The 18,775-nt window shown below is 34.4% G+C and overlaps 1 protein-coding gene across 1 annotated transcript; it reads left to right on the forward strand.

The window, feature by feature from the left end:
* Positions 1 to 4,529: 4,529 nt before the first annotated feature.
* On the forward strand, positions 4,530 to 11,969 carry SLITRK6 (SLIT and NTRK like family member 6). Its single transcript, XM_006188003.2, has 2 exons — positions 4,530 to 5,194; positions 7,558 to 11,969. The coding sequence occupies exon 2, from the start codon at positions 7,581 to 7,583 to the stop codon at positions 10,107 to 10,109; it is 2,529 nt and encodes an 842-aa protein (XP_006188065.2). The 5' UTR covers positions 4,530 to 5,194; positions 7,558 to 7,580; the 3' UTR covers positions 10,110 to 11,969.
* The last annotated feature ends 6,806 nt before the right edge of the window (positions 11,970 to 18,775 follow it).

Genomic DNA, 18,775 nt, shown 5'->3' on the forward strand with positions numbered 1-18,775 from the left:
ATAATGCCAAACAATAGCATTTGGAAAGAACCCTGGAGGTTAAATTTTTAATTGTTTCCCTTCAATATTGATTTTTATCATTAGGTTTTTGTTATATTGACAAAAATTTAAAAGTAAATCTGTATACATTCCTGAGCACTAATAAGTCAGCCTCCTAAGATTACAGGCTAGTAAGAACATACAAAGAAACTATTAACTTAATAACTACTTATTTGACTGTTTTCTACGTGCAACTCTACGGTATTATGGAAAAAAAAATGAAGTGGATACTATTCTTCCCTCAGTAAGTCTTTACAATCAATATAACTCACAGTCTACCGTTATTCTGCTGGAACTTGTTCTCTTGCACACTACTCATTATTCATCATGGAAACATTTACCAACATTTTTCAGTTGTTTTTTGTAATTTGTTAAAAAAAAAAAGCCTTCTTAGTCATCCATTTGAAGTAGGACTTTATGAAATCTCAAATATACTTTATATGAAGAGAGACAAGTTATAGTCCAAGCTTCCAGGAGAAAATTTTTGTTTTGTTTTCAGTTTTGCCAGGTTAAATAATGATATCAAAGGGTTCCTTTGTGTCAACAGACTTCAAATCAAAACAGGAAGTTTTACTGCAAAGCCTTTCATAGTATAAGACAATCCCATTATTAGTTTTATATCTTTGCTTTCAGATCAAATTGAGCATGAAGGAAACTTAGGATTTAAATAACAAATCAACCTTTTTATTAAAGGTTCACTGCAAAAGGCAAGTTTCCTAACAACCATTCATGTGTCACTTTATACAATGTATCAATCACAAAAACTTTCTCTAAGATGCACAGACTTTTCTCTGAGATGACATTATTCATGATGAATGTGTGCAAATGTCCTTCTCATATACAGAGATGTTATTGCTAAAAGGTGAGAAAATCTTCTATCCTTTCTCATACAAAGGTCATAGTCCTTTAAATTGCATGTTGTTGTCAGAAGCAAAGGTATCCATAATGATTATGTTCTGACTCTAACAGAACCAAAAGAGGAAGTAATTACAGTAAAGAGTTTTGGGCTTCTTTTGCAGTGAAACATGAAAGAGAATCCTAAATTCAAGATTTGAGAATCAAATTTGAAGTTCATTTGACATTGCGAAAGAAAGACAATATTCTTTTACTATTATTTTCTATGAATGGAATTTATATATCTAAGTCAAATTAGATATTTCAAGTAGACTTTACTGCATTGTTATTTTTAAGGTTTTTTATGTTAGGAGAGTTATTACTTTTGTATAAAATGGACAAGATAGGAATAAAAATAATCAACTTCTGAGCTGAATTTAAGTTATGTGATTGTGGATTTTCCTTTTATTTCTTTTGAATTTCCTTCAGGCCTTTTTAAAAATAAAACAGATATACTTTTTTTTTAAAGTATATACAATTGTAAAGAAAATATTTACTTTGAAATAAAAAGTATTAATGTGTATAAAATTAGTGCACAAGATCTCAACTTATCTATAATTTTGGACATTATTTGCAAATATTTATAATGTTTGATTTTAACAACATTATCATGAGGTTCAGTGTAATCCCCTGACAGTCCAGAGCAGACAGAGCCTGCAGTACTAGCTGATTCTCAAGGATGTGTCAGATGTTTTCTTTTACAGTAATGATATAAGTACTTAAAAAGTGACATTTGTTTAGAATTATTTCTTTACATTTTTTTCTTCAAAGTTTAAATTCCTTCTTCAAAGAATGAAATCACCAATGAATATTGAAAGTCCGCCTATAGTATTATAATCCCCAAAGAGTCAGTCAGTAAATTTTATACTTTCCACCTTCAGAGTACTTAAATATGCCTCAGTCTACATCACAGGTGGCACCAAGCCCTCTCCCTTCAAACCTTCCAATTTCTTGAGTTAGAGTCAATCTGACATATATCTTCACTTTATCACTTAAATGTGGCGCTGTAAAAGGTGGGCAGATGTTCTGAGGTAGAACTCGTCCTGTACAGAATTAATAAATCTTTTCTATTTTTTCCCCCTCTTTCCAGTGGACAATCTTGGTCTTCTTATTCTCTTTGTCCCGTATACATTATCAGTCCAACAAGTTTCATAAAATATTCCTGCATCTGGTCTTTATCACCATTGGATTGGTCAGCTGATTTCCCTCCCCCTAGCTACATAAGCAGGGAAGGAAAGATGTTCTCCTAAATCCTGACAGAGAGAGTACCAGGCTGTCTTATATCTGCTGCTGCTGTAAAGTGACTAACAGAGAGAGGTTTATTTCTTCTCACTGCTTGGTACTCGTCAATGTAACGAATAATTTCATGTTTGCTCTTCAAGATGCACATTAGGTCTATAAAGCATAACTTAGATAATGTGATTAAAAGCGATTACTTTTTAATGTCTTCCAATATGGAGTCACTGGGGGTAAATTATGTGGGCAGATTAATAAAACTGAGTGCTTATTATGATCACTTAAATTTATTATTAAAACTTGGAGGAAGCTACACTGGGAAATTACTTTTCTATGTAATTATTGGAAATTGAAAATGTTGCTGAAATAACTGTTGTCCGACAATAATGAACACATTGTGCCATGAGTGTTTTGGGAAAGATGCCTGCATTATTGACTTAGTGAAACACCTGAGGAATTACAGTTAACAGAACACAGAGATCAGCAGATTTAGCCATAAGCATTTTGAATGTGCTAAATTGTGCATTTTACTATTAACAGAATGCTAAGTAATTCATTATCAATATTACTCCTTTGAATTAAGTTAAAAGTTACAGAATGCTCCTCAAACAATAATTCTAAACCTAGCTTTTCTTAATGTTCCCACCCAAAACTTACAGAAGTAGAGAATTCTTTAAAAAAAAGAAAAGTCTTGTTAGTCACTCCTTCTCTCCCTTACTATCATGTAGTTACCCAATAATTTATGCATGAAAAATATGGAGGCAAGAGCGTCCAGACAAATAACATCAACTACATTCCAGGTATATATCATGAATAAAATCAACACCTCCTCAAACTGGTGGAAATGAGAAAACCTCCACCTGTTTATCAGGAATGTAGTTCCATTTTTCCCACATCTATTTGAACATCTTTTCCACCACAGACTGTATGTCCATTTCTCCTGTGACTTCTCCAAAACCTTAAGGAATGCCTCTAAAGAATTATACCTACAGTGTTGGAAGAAACATTATTCTAGTTGCTTGTTGTCTCACTGGATCTAACTCTTTTTTGTCAGCACCTCGCTAAATCATTAGATTGATGTAAGCTAACTTGGCCATCACCTAGCAGCAGACTGTCCCTAAAAGAAATTCATTTCCTTCTTTCTCTTGTATTCTCTTTATTATCTTATCCCTTATCTTTATTTTCTTTCTCCACACCCTCATCTGTATCATAATCTTGATTCTACCTTAAAGCACACAATGCCCTTAAAATAAGTGAGTGAAGAATATAACACAAAGGAAAGTGAGAAATTGCCTCAAAATCTTTATATTTTAAAAAAATCTGTTTCACACTAAGGGTTTAAAACTTTATGAAATCCAGTGCAAAACTGCAGACAACCATTAAACAATAATCTAATTTGAAAATTTCCTGTTTTGATGATTTAAGCTGCATACAATCTCTTTTTTAAACATAGCTTTTATTTTTTTCTGAAATAAGACCTAATATTACATAGGCAACCTCTAGAAGCTATAGGCAAGAGTGTTTCTAAACATAGAATGTTTCAAAATGAGTAAGTGACAGCATCTAGTATATTCATTTTGGCTGTGAAAAAGTTCAGGTCCTTGGAATGTAGATAAAGAGGAATGATTTTTAAAACACAGGCATTTGGGGAAATAAAGAACCTGACAGTTGAGAGTTTCATTAGTGATGATTCAGAAACTTTAAAGAGTTGAAGAAGAACCAAGTAACATTTTACATACAATCTTTTTTAGGAAAAAAATTGCTCTTTGAGCTAGTGCCATAAAAATCAGGTTATTGTAATATGTACTATATACTCTATATACTCATTTAACTTGTTTCATTTTATGTGAAAAGACATAATTTCATACACTGAGAGTGATAAGCTGTGTTCGAATAAAGACAACCATTTGTAATAAAGGTTCTTGAATATATTTTAAGTGAGCATATTTCCAATCCAAATAGTAAGACTAGAAATGAGGTTCTTTTTCTCACCTGTCTCAGTCTCACTACTGAACGTGAGCTGTAGGGAAAAAAATAATGAAGTATAAAACTTAGAGTCTCTAACATGAGGCTTAAACGTTTTTTTCCAATGTTGAATACAAAAATAGGAATGTTTCAGGAAAGCAGTTCATGTTAACATTTTTAAGATTTAATTAGTGCACAATTCTGACTGTAAATACTAGTTTAAAAAAGCCTGAAGCAACTATTCTACAGGTAGCAAGCTTGCAGTTTCTCTGCACACGTGTGCAAACGGTACAGTCCTGTGCTAGATGAGAATTTAATATAATGTATTATTTAGCCTGCTATAACACAAAATATTATTAAACATTTAAAACTACATGTCATTATTTCCATCAAAATTCACTTGCACTATCTGTGGTATTAAAAGGGAGAGGAAAGACCGTTTGCAGGAGGAGGAGTTGAGTCCCAAGGTGGAGCTGTCTCTTGTGTTAAATGACACTGGCAGATTAGAGCGCTCTGATGGGGAAGGGCTTAAAGGCTGAGTCAAAAGCCAAGAAGTCTCTTTATTTACGCCTACCTCCCAGCCCTTGGCAATCTGACTAATAACAAACTGAGCTAACAAGAAAGACTAGAAAGGGAGGAAAGAGAACATTGCTGCAGCTTGGATCTACGGCCTCAGAAAGCAAGAGTGATCAATCCCAGCTCTGTTAAACATCTTGCTTATTTACTGCATTCAGCAGCTTGCAAATGGTTAACTATATGCAAGAAAAGTCAGCATAGCTGTGAAGTATGCCGTGAATTTTAATTGGGGAATAAAAGGACAACTGCTTCAGGATGATCTAGGATGCACTCTGCTTGAAATATTTTCAATGAAATGCTCAGCATTTTGTCTTTGACCAGAGGTTTTCACTTTATGAAGAGATGGGACTTGCCAAAAAGTGATATTTGAGAAGAAAGTACGTGGTAGTTGGTGTTTGCTTTTTTAATAAAGAAACTGAATTTACTTTGAACATCTCTTCCAGCTGTGCGTTACAGATAACGTCAGGAAGTCTCTGCTTTACAGGTAAGATGAATGTTTCCCGGCTTTTCTGATACCTATTTTTGCATTCTCCTGAAGTGATTGGATTTATGTTTGCCTCTTTAAAAAAAAAATAACTTTGCATTAGAGGATATCCAGTTTCATTCTGGCTCACTGGCACAACTAATGCTGGAGCAGATGCCTGTTTTCTCCGAGCAGCAGACATTTAGTCCCACAGCTGGCTGCAGAGAAGAACGAGTAAAATAATATGCCACTATGTCTCTACAGCACGCAGTTTGTTATTGGAAACGAAATAACTGTGCTTTCTGAAGGGAAGATTACTTCCAAACACCATCGCTGAATTTGAAATATAAGCAGAATATGAAAAGATTCTTTGTATTTTGTATACCGTTTTTATTTTTTTCTGGACTGGAAAATACGTAAATGGAGATTTTTTTGACCTCTTTAACACTGTATCAGATGTTGTCAAAGTAGAACCACCCTTCAGATTTGTGTGTATTTCTGACAAGATTAGAAACTGTTCCCTGGGACATTTTGAAAAACATAAAATGCATATAAGAGTAAAAAAAAAAAAAAGTAAGGAGAGATTCTCATCTAAAATTTATTTACTATTTTCTCAAGATATTGTGCCTGGTGAAATGAATAGTCTTCTTCCTCAGTAATCTAGGGAGAAGTAGCTTTAGTATTTGTGGAAGCTGGTCCACCAGTTGAAGACTTGAACTACAGGCTGCTTGATTCTGAGCACAGCACGCAGAGTCGTTTGAAATCAAACTATTTCCCTATGGAAACACTCAGTCTGCTAACTTTTCCTTTCTATAGAAAGGCGCTCTGTTGTTTTGTGTCTTTGGTGGTCTTTTGCCTTTCAGAAACTTTCAGGCTTTTAATACATGCTTTCAATAAAACAATGTGTTTTCATGGAAAGAAAGTTTCTTTTCAGGATTATTGATTGGGTTCTGGGATGCGTCATCTGATTGTGAATTTTAATTAGATTCAGAGTTACTGTTCATAGTCCATCCAGAAAAATGAAAGCAATGACCATTTCCAAAAGTTGAATAGTTAAAAAATATGGGTTTTTTTTAACCCTTCAATTTGGTTTAGATACATTTAAGGCACAATATTTAAAGGGAAGGAATAAAATTAGATACCAGTAGAGTTCAAAGTATTTACCAGACCACTGCTATCATTTTAGAGTTAGAATCTTTTTGAAAATTGCTGTTTCAGATGCATGTATTAGGTTTTTAATGTATGATGTTGTTATCTTGAGCTATCATTTTTTTCTTTACCAAATTAGACATATCCTCAAATATTTTCATATAGTGAAGTTTGTTTCAGAGTTCATTGTTTGCAGCATTAAGCCTTATGACAAAGGAGATCAATTGCTTAATTATGTGGTGACATTCAGTGCCCTAGAGCCTGGTTCAAGACCTCATTAGGCAGTCATTTACTAGAAGTTTATAGGAAGCATTGTTTACTTTTTTATAGTAGCTGGAAATATGTGTTGAAGATCAATTTTTCTTCTCTAGTTTTTATGATATTAACCTTATCGACAGTAGAATTAAAAAGTAGCAGTAAATATTCTACCTCTAGAAAGTCAATATAAAGTGTAACTCAAGTGAAATTCAAATGGACACCTTTAAGCACACATATCTGATCCTACTAGGTTTATAGAAACTTCCCTAGACAGTGTAATTAAAACGAAATTCTTTTATGGTGTTCTACTTTATTATACGGTTAGAGACATATTTTTCTCAAGATTTTTAAATAGATAATGAAATTAATAAGTATTTTGATCAAAGTCAAAGCAGGTTAAACACAGACACAGTTATTAGATGCTATATGGTGATATCCAGTTCAAAAATAAAACTAAATAAAGGAAGTGCATAATGTATGCATGCATTCATTCTTTCCAACTATTATTTTTGAATTCTCTATAGTCTCTGACCTTCTGGCTAATACCTACATATTTGTCCTTTACTATAATCCCTTATTCAGGCTCAGATTCATCTAGTTTGAGTTAAAAAAAAAAAGGTTAGAGTCTTCTCAAATATACACCTTTGCATTATATCAAAGTCCAAAGGTCCATTTAGCCAGCACCCCTTAAAATGCAGATTACTTGGTAGATGGGAACACAAATTGATAGAATATTTTGAATTCTCCTTGACCTAAATTTTAAATTTTGATCACAATGCAAGCTAAAAGTAAAACAAACCTGCTGATCATAATATTTGAAAAAATAAAAGAAAAGGTAGATGAAGCAATGTATTTATATATTCAGTTTAATCCATATTTTGCTTTTTAAAGGAAAACCTATCATTTTGAAAATGTCAACATCCTCTCCTCCCTGGTCCTGCCCACTAAAGCCCACTGCTTCGTGTTCTATTTTACAGAGTCAGATCCATCACAGGACACCATGAAGCTTTGGATTCATCTCTTGTATTCATCTCTCTTGGCCTGTGTGTCTTCACAGTCCGAATCTCCTATGTCCTCTGCCTCAGCCAGAGGCTCCTGTGATTCTCTTTGTAATTGTGAGGAAAAAGACGGCACGATGCTCATAAATTGTGAAGAGAAAGGGATCAAGAAGTTATCCCAAATAAGCGTGCCACCATCACGACCTTTCCACCTCAGTTTATTAAATAATGGCCTGACAGTGCTTCACACAAATGACTTTTCTGGGTTTACCAATGCTCTCTCAATACACCTCGGATTTAACAATATCGCAGATATTGAGACTGGTGCATTTAATGGCCTTGGCCTCCTTAAGCAACTGCATATCAATCACAATTCTTTAGAAATTCTTAAAGAGGATACCTTCCATGGACTGGAAAACCTGGAATTCCTACAAGCAGATAACAATTTTATTACAGTTATTGAACCAAGTGCCTTTAGCAAGCTCCACAGACTTAAAGTGTTAATTCTAAATGACAATGCGATTGAGAGTCTTCCTCCAAACATATTTCGATTCGTTCCTTTAACCCATCTAGATCTTCGGGGAAATCAGTTGCAAACATTGCCTTATGTTGGGTTTTTAGAACACATTGGCCGAATATTGGATCTCCAGCTGGAGGACAATAAATGGGCCTGCAACTGTGACTTACTACAGCTAAAACTTTGGTTGGAAAACATGCCCCCACAGTCTGTAATTGGTGATATTGTGTGCAACAGCCCTCCGTTCTTCAAAGGAAGCATCTTAAGCCGACTGAAAAAGGAATCGATTTGCCCCACCCCGCCAGTCTACGAAGAGCACGAGGATCATTCGGGGTCGTTACATCTGGCAGTGACATCTTCAGTCAGCGATAGCCGCATGTCAACCAAGATCACGTCTCTTTTAAAACCACCCACCAAAGCACCTGGTTTAATACCTTATATTACAAAGCCATCCACGCAACTTCCGGGACCCTACTGCCCAATTCCATGCAACTGCAAAGTACTGTCCCCTTCGGGACTTCTTATACACTGTCAAGAACGCAACATCGAAAGCTTGTCAGATCTAAAACCTCCTCCCCAAAATCCTAGAAAGCTTATTCTCGCGGGGAATATTATTCACACGTTAATGAAGTCTGATCTAGTGGAATACTTCACTTTGGAAATGCTTCACTTGGGGAACAATCGCATTGAGGTTCTTGAAGAAGGATCATTTATGAATTTAACAAGGTTACAAAAACTCTATCTGAATGGTAACCATCTGACCAAATTAAGTGGAGGGATGTTCCTCGGTCTCCACAGTCTTGAATACTTGTATCTTGAATACAATGGCGTCAAGGAAATATTACCTGGAACCTTTAATCCAATGCCTAAACTTAAAGTCCTCTATTTAAATAACAACCTCCTTCAAGTTTTACCACCGCATATTTTTTCAGGGGTTCCGCTAACAAGGATAAACCTTAAAACAAACCAGTTTACCCATCTACCTGTAAGTAATATCTTGGATGACCTTGATTTACTGACCCAGATTGACCTCGAAGACAACCCCTGGGACTGTTCCTGTGACCTGGTTGGACTGCAGCAATGGATACAAAAATTAAGTAGGAACACAGTGACAGATGAAATACTCTGCACCTCTCCGGAGCACCTAGACAGAAAGGAACTAAAAGCACTCAACAGTGAACTTCTATGCCCAGGTTTGGTCAATAACCCATCCCTGCCAACTCAGACGAGTTACATAATCGTCAACACTCCTACAACCAAAACTACAGCTGATACTATTTTTAAATCACTTACCGATGCTGTACCGCTATCTGTTTTAATACTAGGACTGCTGATTGTATTCATAACTATCGTGTTCTGTGCTGCAGGGATAGTGGTTCTTGTTCTCCACCGTAGGAGGAGATCCAAAAAGAAACAAGCAGACGAGCAGATGCGAGACAACAGTCCTGTGCATCTCCAGTACAGCATGTATGGCCATAAAACAACTCACCACACCACTGAGAGACCCACGGCATCACTCTACGAGCAGCACATGGTGAGCCCCATGGTTCACGTCTACAGAAGTCCATCTTTTGGCCTGAAGCATCTGGAAGAAGAAGAAGAAAGGAATGAGAAAGAGGGAAGTGATGCAAAACATCTCCAAAGAAGTCTTTTAGAACGAGAAAATCACTCCCCACTCACAGGGTCAAATATGAAGTACAAAACCACAGACCAATCCACTGAGTTTTTGTCTTTCCAGGACGCTAGTTCATTATATAGAAACATTTTAGAGAAAGAAAGAGAACTTCAGCAACTGGGAATCACAGAATACCTAAGGAAAAACATTGCTCAACTTCAGCCTGATGTGGAGGTACATTATCCAGGAGCCCATGAAGAGTTAAAACTCATGGAGACATTAATGTACTCAAGGCCAAGGAAGGTATTAGTGGAACAGACTAAAAATGAGTATTTTGAGCTGAAAGCTAACTTACATGCTGAACCTGACTACTTAGAGGTCCTGGAGCAGCAAACGTAGAGAGTTTGAGGGCTTTTGCAGAAATGCTGTGATTCTGTCTTAAGTCCAAACATTGTAAATAAGTGCCTTACATGAGTGTGTCATCAATCAGATCCTAAGCACAGCAGTAATCCTATGGGGGAAAAAAGAAGAGAAAGAAACTCAGGGATCATTGGGAGAAGCCATTGCGTTGTCTTCAGGCAATTATGTCTATCCCCAATAAAATAAATCCTTGTGTGTGAATCATTCAAGGATTATAGTAATAGTTTCCCATACACATAGAGTGTTTCATGGAAGTCCTCCTGCACATCTCAAAGGGTTCCACATTTAAGCAACCCTTATTTTCTTGAATTATATTACCCATGGATTAACTAGAATTGGATTTCGTCTTTTAAAAAGTATACCTGCATATGTAGTTATAACATGTAAGAAATATATTGTTTATAAAACCAGTGTATGTACTACAAAAATGTACATTGTTAGATACACAAAATTTTCTTGAAATAAAGGCAAAAGGAACTGGAACTTTAAAATTACGAATAGTGACAGTAAAGAAAAAAATGGAAGGTCAAATTATATAGGCTATGAGTGGCCCCAAACTTTGAACCTTTGAGGATTAAAACAATGCCACAGCTATGCTTTCTGAATTTAAAAATAAGAATGATTAACAGTTCAGGTGGAATGGATAAGCAAACTTCGTGGTTTTTCTGCACATTTTGTGTAGACAATCTTATTGTTAATGCTGCTGTGAACTAAGGTATGTCATTTGTGCTCAAAGCTTAATTCTTATTCTTGGGATATTTTTTTAAATGCTACTGATATTCAACTGTAAATATAATTAGTGCTTCCATTAAGTTTGGTTTCTTTCATAGCATTAATCCTTTGTAAATTTGAATACCATGATAGACATATGTTACTTGTGGCAAGTAAGAATTCACTGGTGTAAAACAAATAGGACAAACTCTTCTTTTATTTTTATTGATGTATACTGATAGTTGCCATACATTAGTAGCAAAAGGCACGTCTAAGGGTAAGTAGTTTAAGTTGCCTCAGGAGTGGGACAATGTAGCTTTATTTTACAAGAAAGTATAGCTAGATTTTTATGAACTATTTATTCTGTACAGTTTTGTATATTTTTGGTTCACAAAGGTAATTATTCTTGGGTGCCTTTTAACAAAATGAAATATACTGCTCACTACAATAAAACTAAAATGAAAACTCTCTTCTTAAAAGTTCTTTCTTCAATGAGTCTGACCTGAAATTCAGTCAGGTCAGCATGAACACAAACAGATGCAGCAGGCACACAGGCAAGCGTGCGTCAAATGAGATTTCTGTTTGTCGTCACCCACACGGAAGCATCTTGTTCACCACATGCAAGAAGGCCACTCAGTGTCACAGTGTGATTGACATGGAACCAGACTTAAAGTCTGACCAGTAGATTTCCCTTTCTGGCAAATCATTGCCCCACTTAATACAAATAGAAATGATTTAATTTTATTCTTCCTGATTATAGAATTAATCATAGAGCATATTTTTGCAATCTGTTTCCTGAACGCCACTCAGATCCACTCACAGTGCTAGGAAGGAACATAGTTCCTATTATGGAGGATGTATTTAATTTACCTAACACTATTTTAAATGATTCCTGAGTGCTCTATTAAATGTTTTGGTTCTCCAACCCTCAACTATCTGCACTACTAACAAAATATATGTTATTTCTTTGATCTTGAATGAAAAGTCTGCTTGCTAATAAAAACTGTAGAGGCCTATGTGGCATGGCATGAAGAATAATTGAGTCCATTATGACTTCATACCACTAGGTTTTTAAAAAATTATTGCATATATTAATAAAAAACAATAAAAATTATGCATTAAAAGGTTCATTGAAAACTTAAATCTCTTCATTAACTTACGAGAGGGGATGGGAATTCTTTTTTTAATTAACGGTCACTAAAGGGAAATCTATGTGAATATGGAATGCTTTATATGTGTACACACTAAAAAAAATTCAGTGCAATAATGAGTATTAAACCCTCCAAAGCATGAATTTAAAAGTTATAGTCTGAAGAAAAGAACAAAGCAAGAGCAGAATCCAGGTTACTGCACTTCTGCTCAGGAGATCATCTGCCAATATTTCCCGATTCTGATTATCAGAGAGACTTGAGAAATTCTGCTGCCCGGAGGGCCTTTGGAATGGATCCATGGATGCAGACAGAGACATGTCCTCAGGAACATTCTTCTCTTTTGAGTGAGGGAAACATTTTTAGAATCTTTATTCATTATTAATTGCCTAAAATAGTAATATTCATTCTTCACCTTAAAATCAGGATGAAACAAAGTTGTTTATAAAGTCATGTAACTATATCCCCCAAATTAAACAGAATTCCAAGACTAAAATCCCATGGAAGACTGGATGTAAAACTCACAATGGTGTAGAAATAATTATGGTTCCCAAAGAGTAAGAGATTTTAAAGGCTCAAATGCTTTATTCATGATGGAAACTTTCGTTTGCGATTTGTTTCCTTGCTACAAGTAGTTGAGTGTTGGGAACTCTAGTCATGGTCTTTAACTCTTAACGGGTCTTGTGACCTGTGATAATCATTCAGAACTTTGGTTATTTTACCTGTGTTTCCTGTTTCTTGTCCCTCTCACTCCAAGAGAATTTTTACTCTATTCCCTGTTTGATTATTTACTTACAAGGCCAAGGTGGTCTCTTTGTATAACTAACTGTTAGATTCAGAGTCACAAATCTGAATTCACATGTACCTGGGCATGCTAAAACAAAACAAAACAAAACAAAACAAAAACACACACACACACACACAAAAAAAAAACCCTAGACTTTTCCTTATCCTAGTTTTTTAAAAAATTTAAACAGAAGTTGCACTTTAATTACTGCACATCAGTGCAACTTCTGACTCATGTCTGAATCTCTAATGTTTGTAGTACATGATAGTAGTATCAAGCCTATTGGCTGAAACCTTCTGAATTCTGTCCATCTGTTAGACACAAATTGTATTAATCTGTATTTCAGAAATCATTTTCACTAAATTATCATGAAAATAGTTACTGAAAATGTATGAGTGCTCTTCAGATGTCTTTCATTGACTTATATTCCATCTAAAAAAAAACATTAGATGCTTGTTCTCTCTTTTGAATCTATCAGAAACCATGCAGGAGAGAAAAACTTTCCTTGCTTCTCTAGTAGTAAGTGAATGGAAGTGCCATCTAAGTGGTCTTCAAGCTGGTTTCATGCTTTGATCCAATTAATTTAAAAGGTTTAAACTTTAATCCAAGATTGAAAAAAAGTGGTATTAAAATCAGTAAAATGTAAATTTTTAATACACCAGTTTATATCTTTACATATATACATGATTATATGTAGTTATATGTAACTACATAAATATGTATTTTGAGAACTAAGAAAGATGATATAGGTGATGGATGGAGACAAATAGAGGGCCTTAATATATACACACTTTATTTGTACTATTTATTAGTCTATGATAACTAATATAAGTATAATCAAAGGTACTTTTAAAAGAAGAACACTACTAAATTGCAGAATTGTTGGACAATAAACTCCTTTCTTTAAACACAAATAAATAAATACCTAAGGAAGGATCACGATGTTTCCCATATATAAGACTCTCTACCTGGTTACCTTTGGAGGACACTGTTCTCTACGTGAAAAGAGTTAATCCATGTGCAGAAAATGCGGACTATTTAGGAAGAGAAGTTTGGATCTCCTGGTAATTGGGAAATGGCTTTACAGTGACTTTAAGGATTCTTCTCTATTTCTTTTCCCTGAACACTTTCATGGTTCAAGCATGAATGGCTGCAGTTTTCTTCTTGAGAAGATGGCATATCATCAAGGGACAAGCTTTTATAATAGGAAAGGAGACAATGACAAGGAGGAGTGGTCCTATATCTGGGCAGCCATATCAAGAATGATCTCTTTGATGACAAATGGACAAGTGATTACAAATACAATATTTATTGTGTCTTTTCAATTCCATACATCCTGAAACATAGATATTCGCCCAAATATTCCCTGAGATTTATAACCAAAATAATGTCTCAAATAAAATACAGGATATAATAGTTGTTTATCACTGAATGATAATAAGATGAATATAAAGAATAAAATTATATTCTTTAACAAACTTCTGACTTATATGGAAATAAAGCCCATTATCTGCTTTACAGAACACAACTAGTTCTTTAAAGTTGAATTTATGTTTACTATACGCACATCTATTCTTATGCATATGTAACATAGAGGAGACCCCCAGAGGTACAATCCTTTCCTAGCTGTTTTGAAAGAAAAAACAAATAGACAAATAGTCTACTGTTAAAAATGTCTCTTAGCAGATTAGTGCATAAAGAATGGAAACAATTCAAATGAACAAATTACACAAACACACACATACACACAACCATTCATGTATTTCTAGTTTAAATGATTTAAAATTGCGTACCTTTTAAATCGAGCAATTTTTTTCCCATAAATTAGAAGCATGGGAATCAGAAGATCCAGCCTTCCACAAGTAATTATTGCCTCTTACATCTCTAAGATTCCACCAGTGAGAAAATGGATTATCTGTAAATGAGTAAATTTTTTTTTGAGCTACTCATCTTATATACAATCTCTGAGTGATTAGTTATGTCATTGTATTTGGTGTTATAAAGTTCCTGAACAGATGCTACACACAAAATGAATCATTTTGTTGCCAAGACAAACATGCTCAATTTTAAATTTGTATTGTTATCAGTGATGAGATTACCGTTAGTGAATGGATACTAAGTGTATTTCCATCCCCTTGCTTAGTGTTGTGAGCAATCCAAAGATACATGTCTCTGTTACTATGTTTTCATGATTCATACTGTTATAAGTTAATATATTGATACATGGCAAAGTAAGAAAATTAAGAGGCGTCATGATTCTGGAAGAATAAGATCAATTTTAATGCTACATATGGTATCATCAATTAAGGCTTTCACGAACATGTTTTGGGGCCTATTCCTAGCATTCTGAAGTACTTCAGCTTAGAATATATATATATTTGAAGACATTGTATTATGATGCAGGAAACAAGATTTCAGCACATCTTAAACTTCCAGAGTTGATCTCTTCTAATTTTCTCGTTTTACAAATAAAGGACTTAAGAAATTTGCCTTACATTATACATCTAGTAAGAGTAAGAAGGACAGAATTGGAACCCTGTCTTGTTGTTCTTGGTTTATTTTGTTTTGTTTTACTCTCAGGACAGTGGTCTTCTTCTTTCACTAGACCATCATGACAATGAATATTTACAACACATACGGAATCACAGAAAACGTATGTCTTGCTTCTGTGTATTCCTTGCTTCTGTGTTAGGTAAGAACTTAACATGAAAGAAAAAAATAAACGTTTGAGTAGCTCTAGACATGGATTATATAATTCTAAAATATTCAAGATGATATAAAACACACTTTAGATACAGCAAGAAAAATGCTGAATGATATAGTGGATTGGACACCATATACATGTAGCAGACAGAAACTCATTATGTAGGGTTTTTTAAAATTTAGATTTACAATTTTCAATATTCATTACATTTTTTAAAGTGTTTATTAAGAATTTTATTTCTATCCTATTTCTTAGTCCCAAACATGATAAGGAAAATGCAGTACATATAGTTTTCATGATATTGCATTGATTTGAAACTTCATGTATAAGCAGTATGTAATTTGAGTGCTGTTAGATTATCACACATATAGAGATTATGGTATCCGATATTTTCACTATTCCTCTGCCTGAAGTGACTACATTCACATGGCAGTGCTTGAAGTTAAAATTAAGATCATTATGTCAATGAATTTATCATTTGAATCCTAGACAGTTTATAACACGAATGATTATACTTTTCTTCTTAAATAAATTTTATTCTTAGAGAAGATTTAGGTTCACAGCAAAGTTGACCAGAAAATGCAGAGTTCCCACACATCTGCTGGTCTGCAAGAGCCCAGCTACCCCCACTGTAAACATTTTCTACCAGAGAGGTGCACTTATTATAACTGATGAATCTGCATTAATGCATTATTTTCACCCAAACTCTGCAGTTCACATTAGGATTCACTGTAGATGCTGCAAGTTCTATGGGTTTGACAAATGTATAACAATATTCATTCACTACTATAGTATCCTACAGCATATGTCCACTGTCCTACAAATCCTCTGTGCTTCGTCCATTCATCTCTCCCTGGCTGATCTTTTTACTGCTTCAAGTTTTACCTCTTCCAGAATGTCATGTAGTTGAAATCATACAGTATGCAGCCTTTTCAGATTGACTGCTTTCACTTAGTATTATGCATTCCAGATTCCTCCAGATGTTTTCAAGACTTGATACCTTGTTTCTTTTTAGTGCTGAATATTATTCAACTGTCTGGATGTAGCACAATGTATTCATCCATTCACCTACAGAAGAACATGGTTGCTTCTAGGTTTTGAAAATTATGAATAAAGGTACTATAAACATCCGTGTGCAGATTTTCATGTGAATGTGAGTTTTCAATTCATTTGAGTAATACCAAGGAGCATAAATCCCAGATCATATAAGAATATGGGAACTTTAAAACAAAACACGAAACTGTCTTCCAAAATGCCTGTACCAATTTGCAGTCAGTCCCTCCAACCATGAATGGGAGTCTCTGTTGCTCCACATCCTCATCAGCATTTGGTGTTGTCAGTGTTTCAAGATTTTAGGAAGTCCAATAGCTGTGTAGCAGTATCTCGTTGTTGTTTTAATGTGCATTTTCATGATGATGTGATTTGGAGCATCTTTTCATGTGCTGTTTCACTATCTGTGTATCTTCCTTGGTGGGGTGTCTGTTAAACTTCTCAGCCCGTTTTTCAAATCAGGTTGTTTGTTTTATTATTGTTGAGTTGTAAGAGCTCTTTGTGTACTTTGGATAACAGATCTTTCTTAGACATGTCTTTTGCAAATATTTTCCCTTGTCTTTGGCCCGTCTTCTCACTCTCTTGATAGTGTACTTCACAGAACAGTTTTCATTTTGATGAAATCCAGCCTATCAGTTATTTCTTTTACAGATCATGCCTTTTGTGGTATCTGTAAAGTCACTATCATATTCAAGTCCCCTAGATTTTCTCCCATATTATCTTCTAAGAGTTTTTTGGTTTTGTGCATTCTATTTAGGCCTATGGCCCATTTTGAGTAAATTTCTGTGAAGGGTGTAAGGTTTGAATTCAGATTCACTTTTTTTCTAGCATGTGGATGTCCATTTGTTGCAACAAAAATATGTTGGGTTTTTTTAAATCATGTACAATTTAACAATGGATCGTTTTATTATTTACAGTGTAATTTATTTTAGTCTTTATATTTAATACCTGAGAGCCATTAATGCTACATATTATTGCACATCTGAGAGGGCATAACATGTAAGAGAGAAAAATGTCAAGCTGTAAAGATTAGTATCATTGGGTCTGAATTTCCTGAAGACATAGAGTGTTGAATGTAAATGTGAAACACTGAGCTTAGCAGGACTCTTCTTAGCAGTGTTCTTTATAAGGCCTGTATTATACCCAGAAGTTTACAGAAATGATAAAGATAGCTACAATTTAGTATCTGCCTACCAGATACCCGGTTGCAGGTGCTTCATATGTACTCAGTTTAATCCTCATATCTAATCTGTGACTTACAGTATTATCCCCATTTTACCCATGAAGGCAACCAGACTCCAGATGTTAAATTTCTCAGAATCACACACATAGTAGTGGTTAAGTTCAGATTTCCCTTGCTTGGAAAATTCCTGCTTCCACCACCTTATCATGGTTCATCTCCTAATAATTTTAGAAAAACACTTGAAAATGAATACCATTTCATTTGATTGGGGCAAATACTACATTTACTACATTGTTCACATTTGCAAACATTATCCTTTTTAATCTTCCTGATCGTATTATTTTAGTTTTGAATATGCTTGTTTAGCTTCTAATCTTGCCTTAAACCTGTCATCAATATAAACAGTAACGTTCGGTATTTGAGAATTCTGAAGTCTCCATATGGCTGTTTACATTCCATTCAATTTCAAAACAAATTTCTTGGAAATACATGTATTTCAGAGAGTAGTGGAGTATTACAATCATGACTTTACATCATCCAAATACAAACTTTTAACATAATATTAATGATGATATAATATGGGAACACTGGAAAACTTTTGCCTAGTTATTAATTTGACAATGTAAGTCATTAAGAATTAACAATATAAAACTTGCTTCATAATGCAAAGTTTGGTTTTCATTTGTAATATATATTTTCTAATTCCTTTTGGATTTCTTTTGGATTTTATTATTTGATCCACATAATAATGCTATAAGCTATGAAATGTTACTATTCTTATTTGCAGACTAGGAAATGGAGACACAAATTTGGTCATCTAGAAAGTGGTACAACCTGGATTTCCCCTAAGGTTTTTGGAACCCCAGAACCTGTGCTCTTAAAGCAAAACAGTTCACTAACTCTTAATAGTAATAAAAATTGATGAAAGTAAAAATAATACACCTTTTAGGAAAGAAATATAATTCAGATCGGTTGGGTAACCTTCCCCAACAAGTCATATAGAACAACTGATACACAAAAAATTTAAATGTATTTTTGTTAAGTCATTTGACTTCCACATCC

This window comes from Camelus ferus, chromosome 14 (assembly GCF_009834535.1).
Source record: "Camelus ferus isolate YT-003-E chromosome 14, BCGSAC_Cfer_1.0, whole genome shotgun sequence".
Lineage (NCBI taxonomy): Eukaryota > Metazoa > Chordata > Mammalia > Artiodactyla > Camelidae > Camelus > Camelus ferus.

Bases quoted from the DNA above. Each gene is read 5' to 3' on its own strand.
- SLITRK6 (XM_006188003.2), top strand. From the start codon at position 7,581: ATGAAGCTTTGGATTCATCTCTTGTATTCATCTCTCTTGGCCTGTGTG.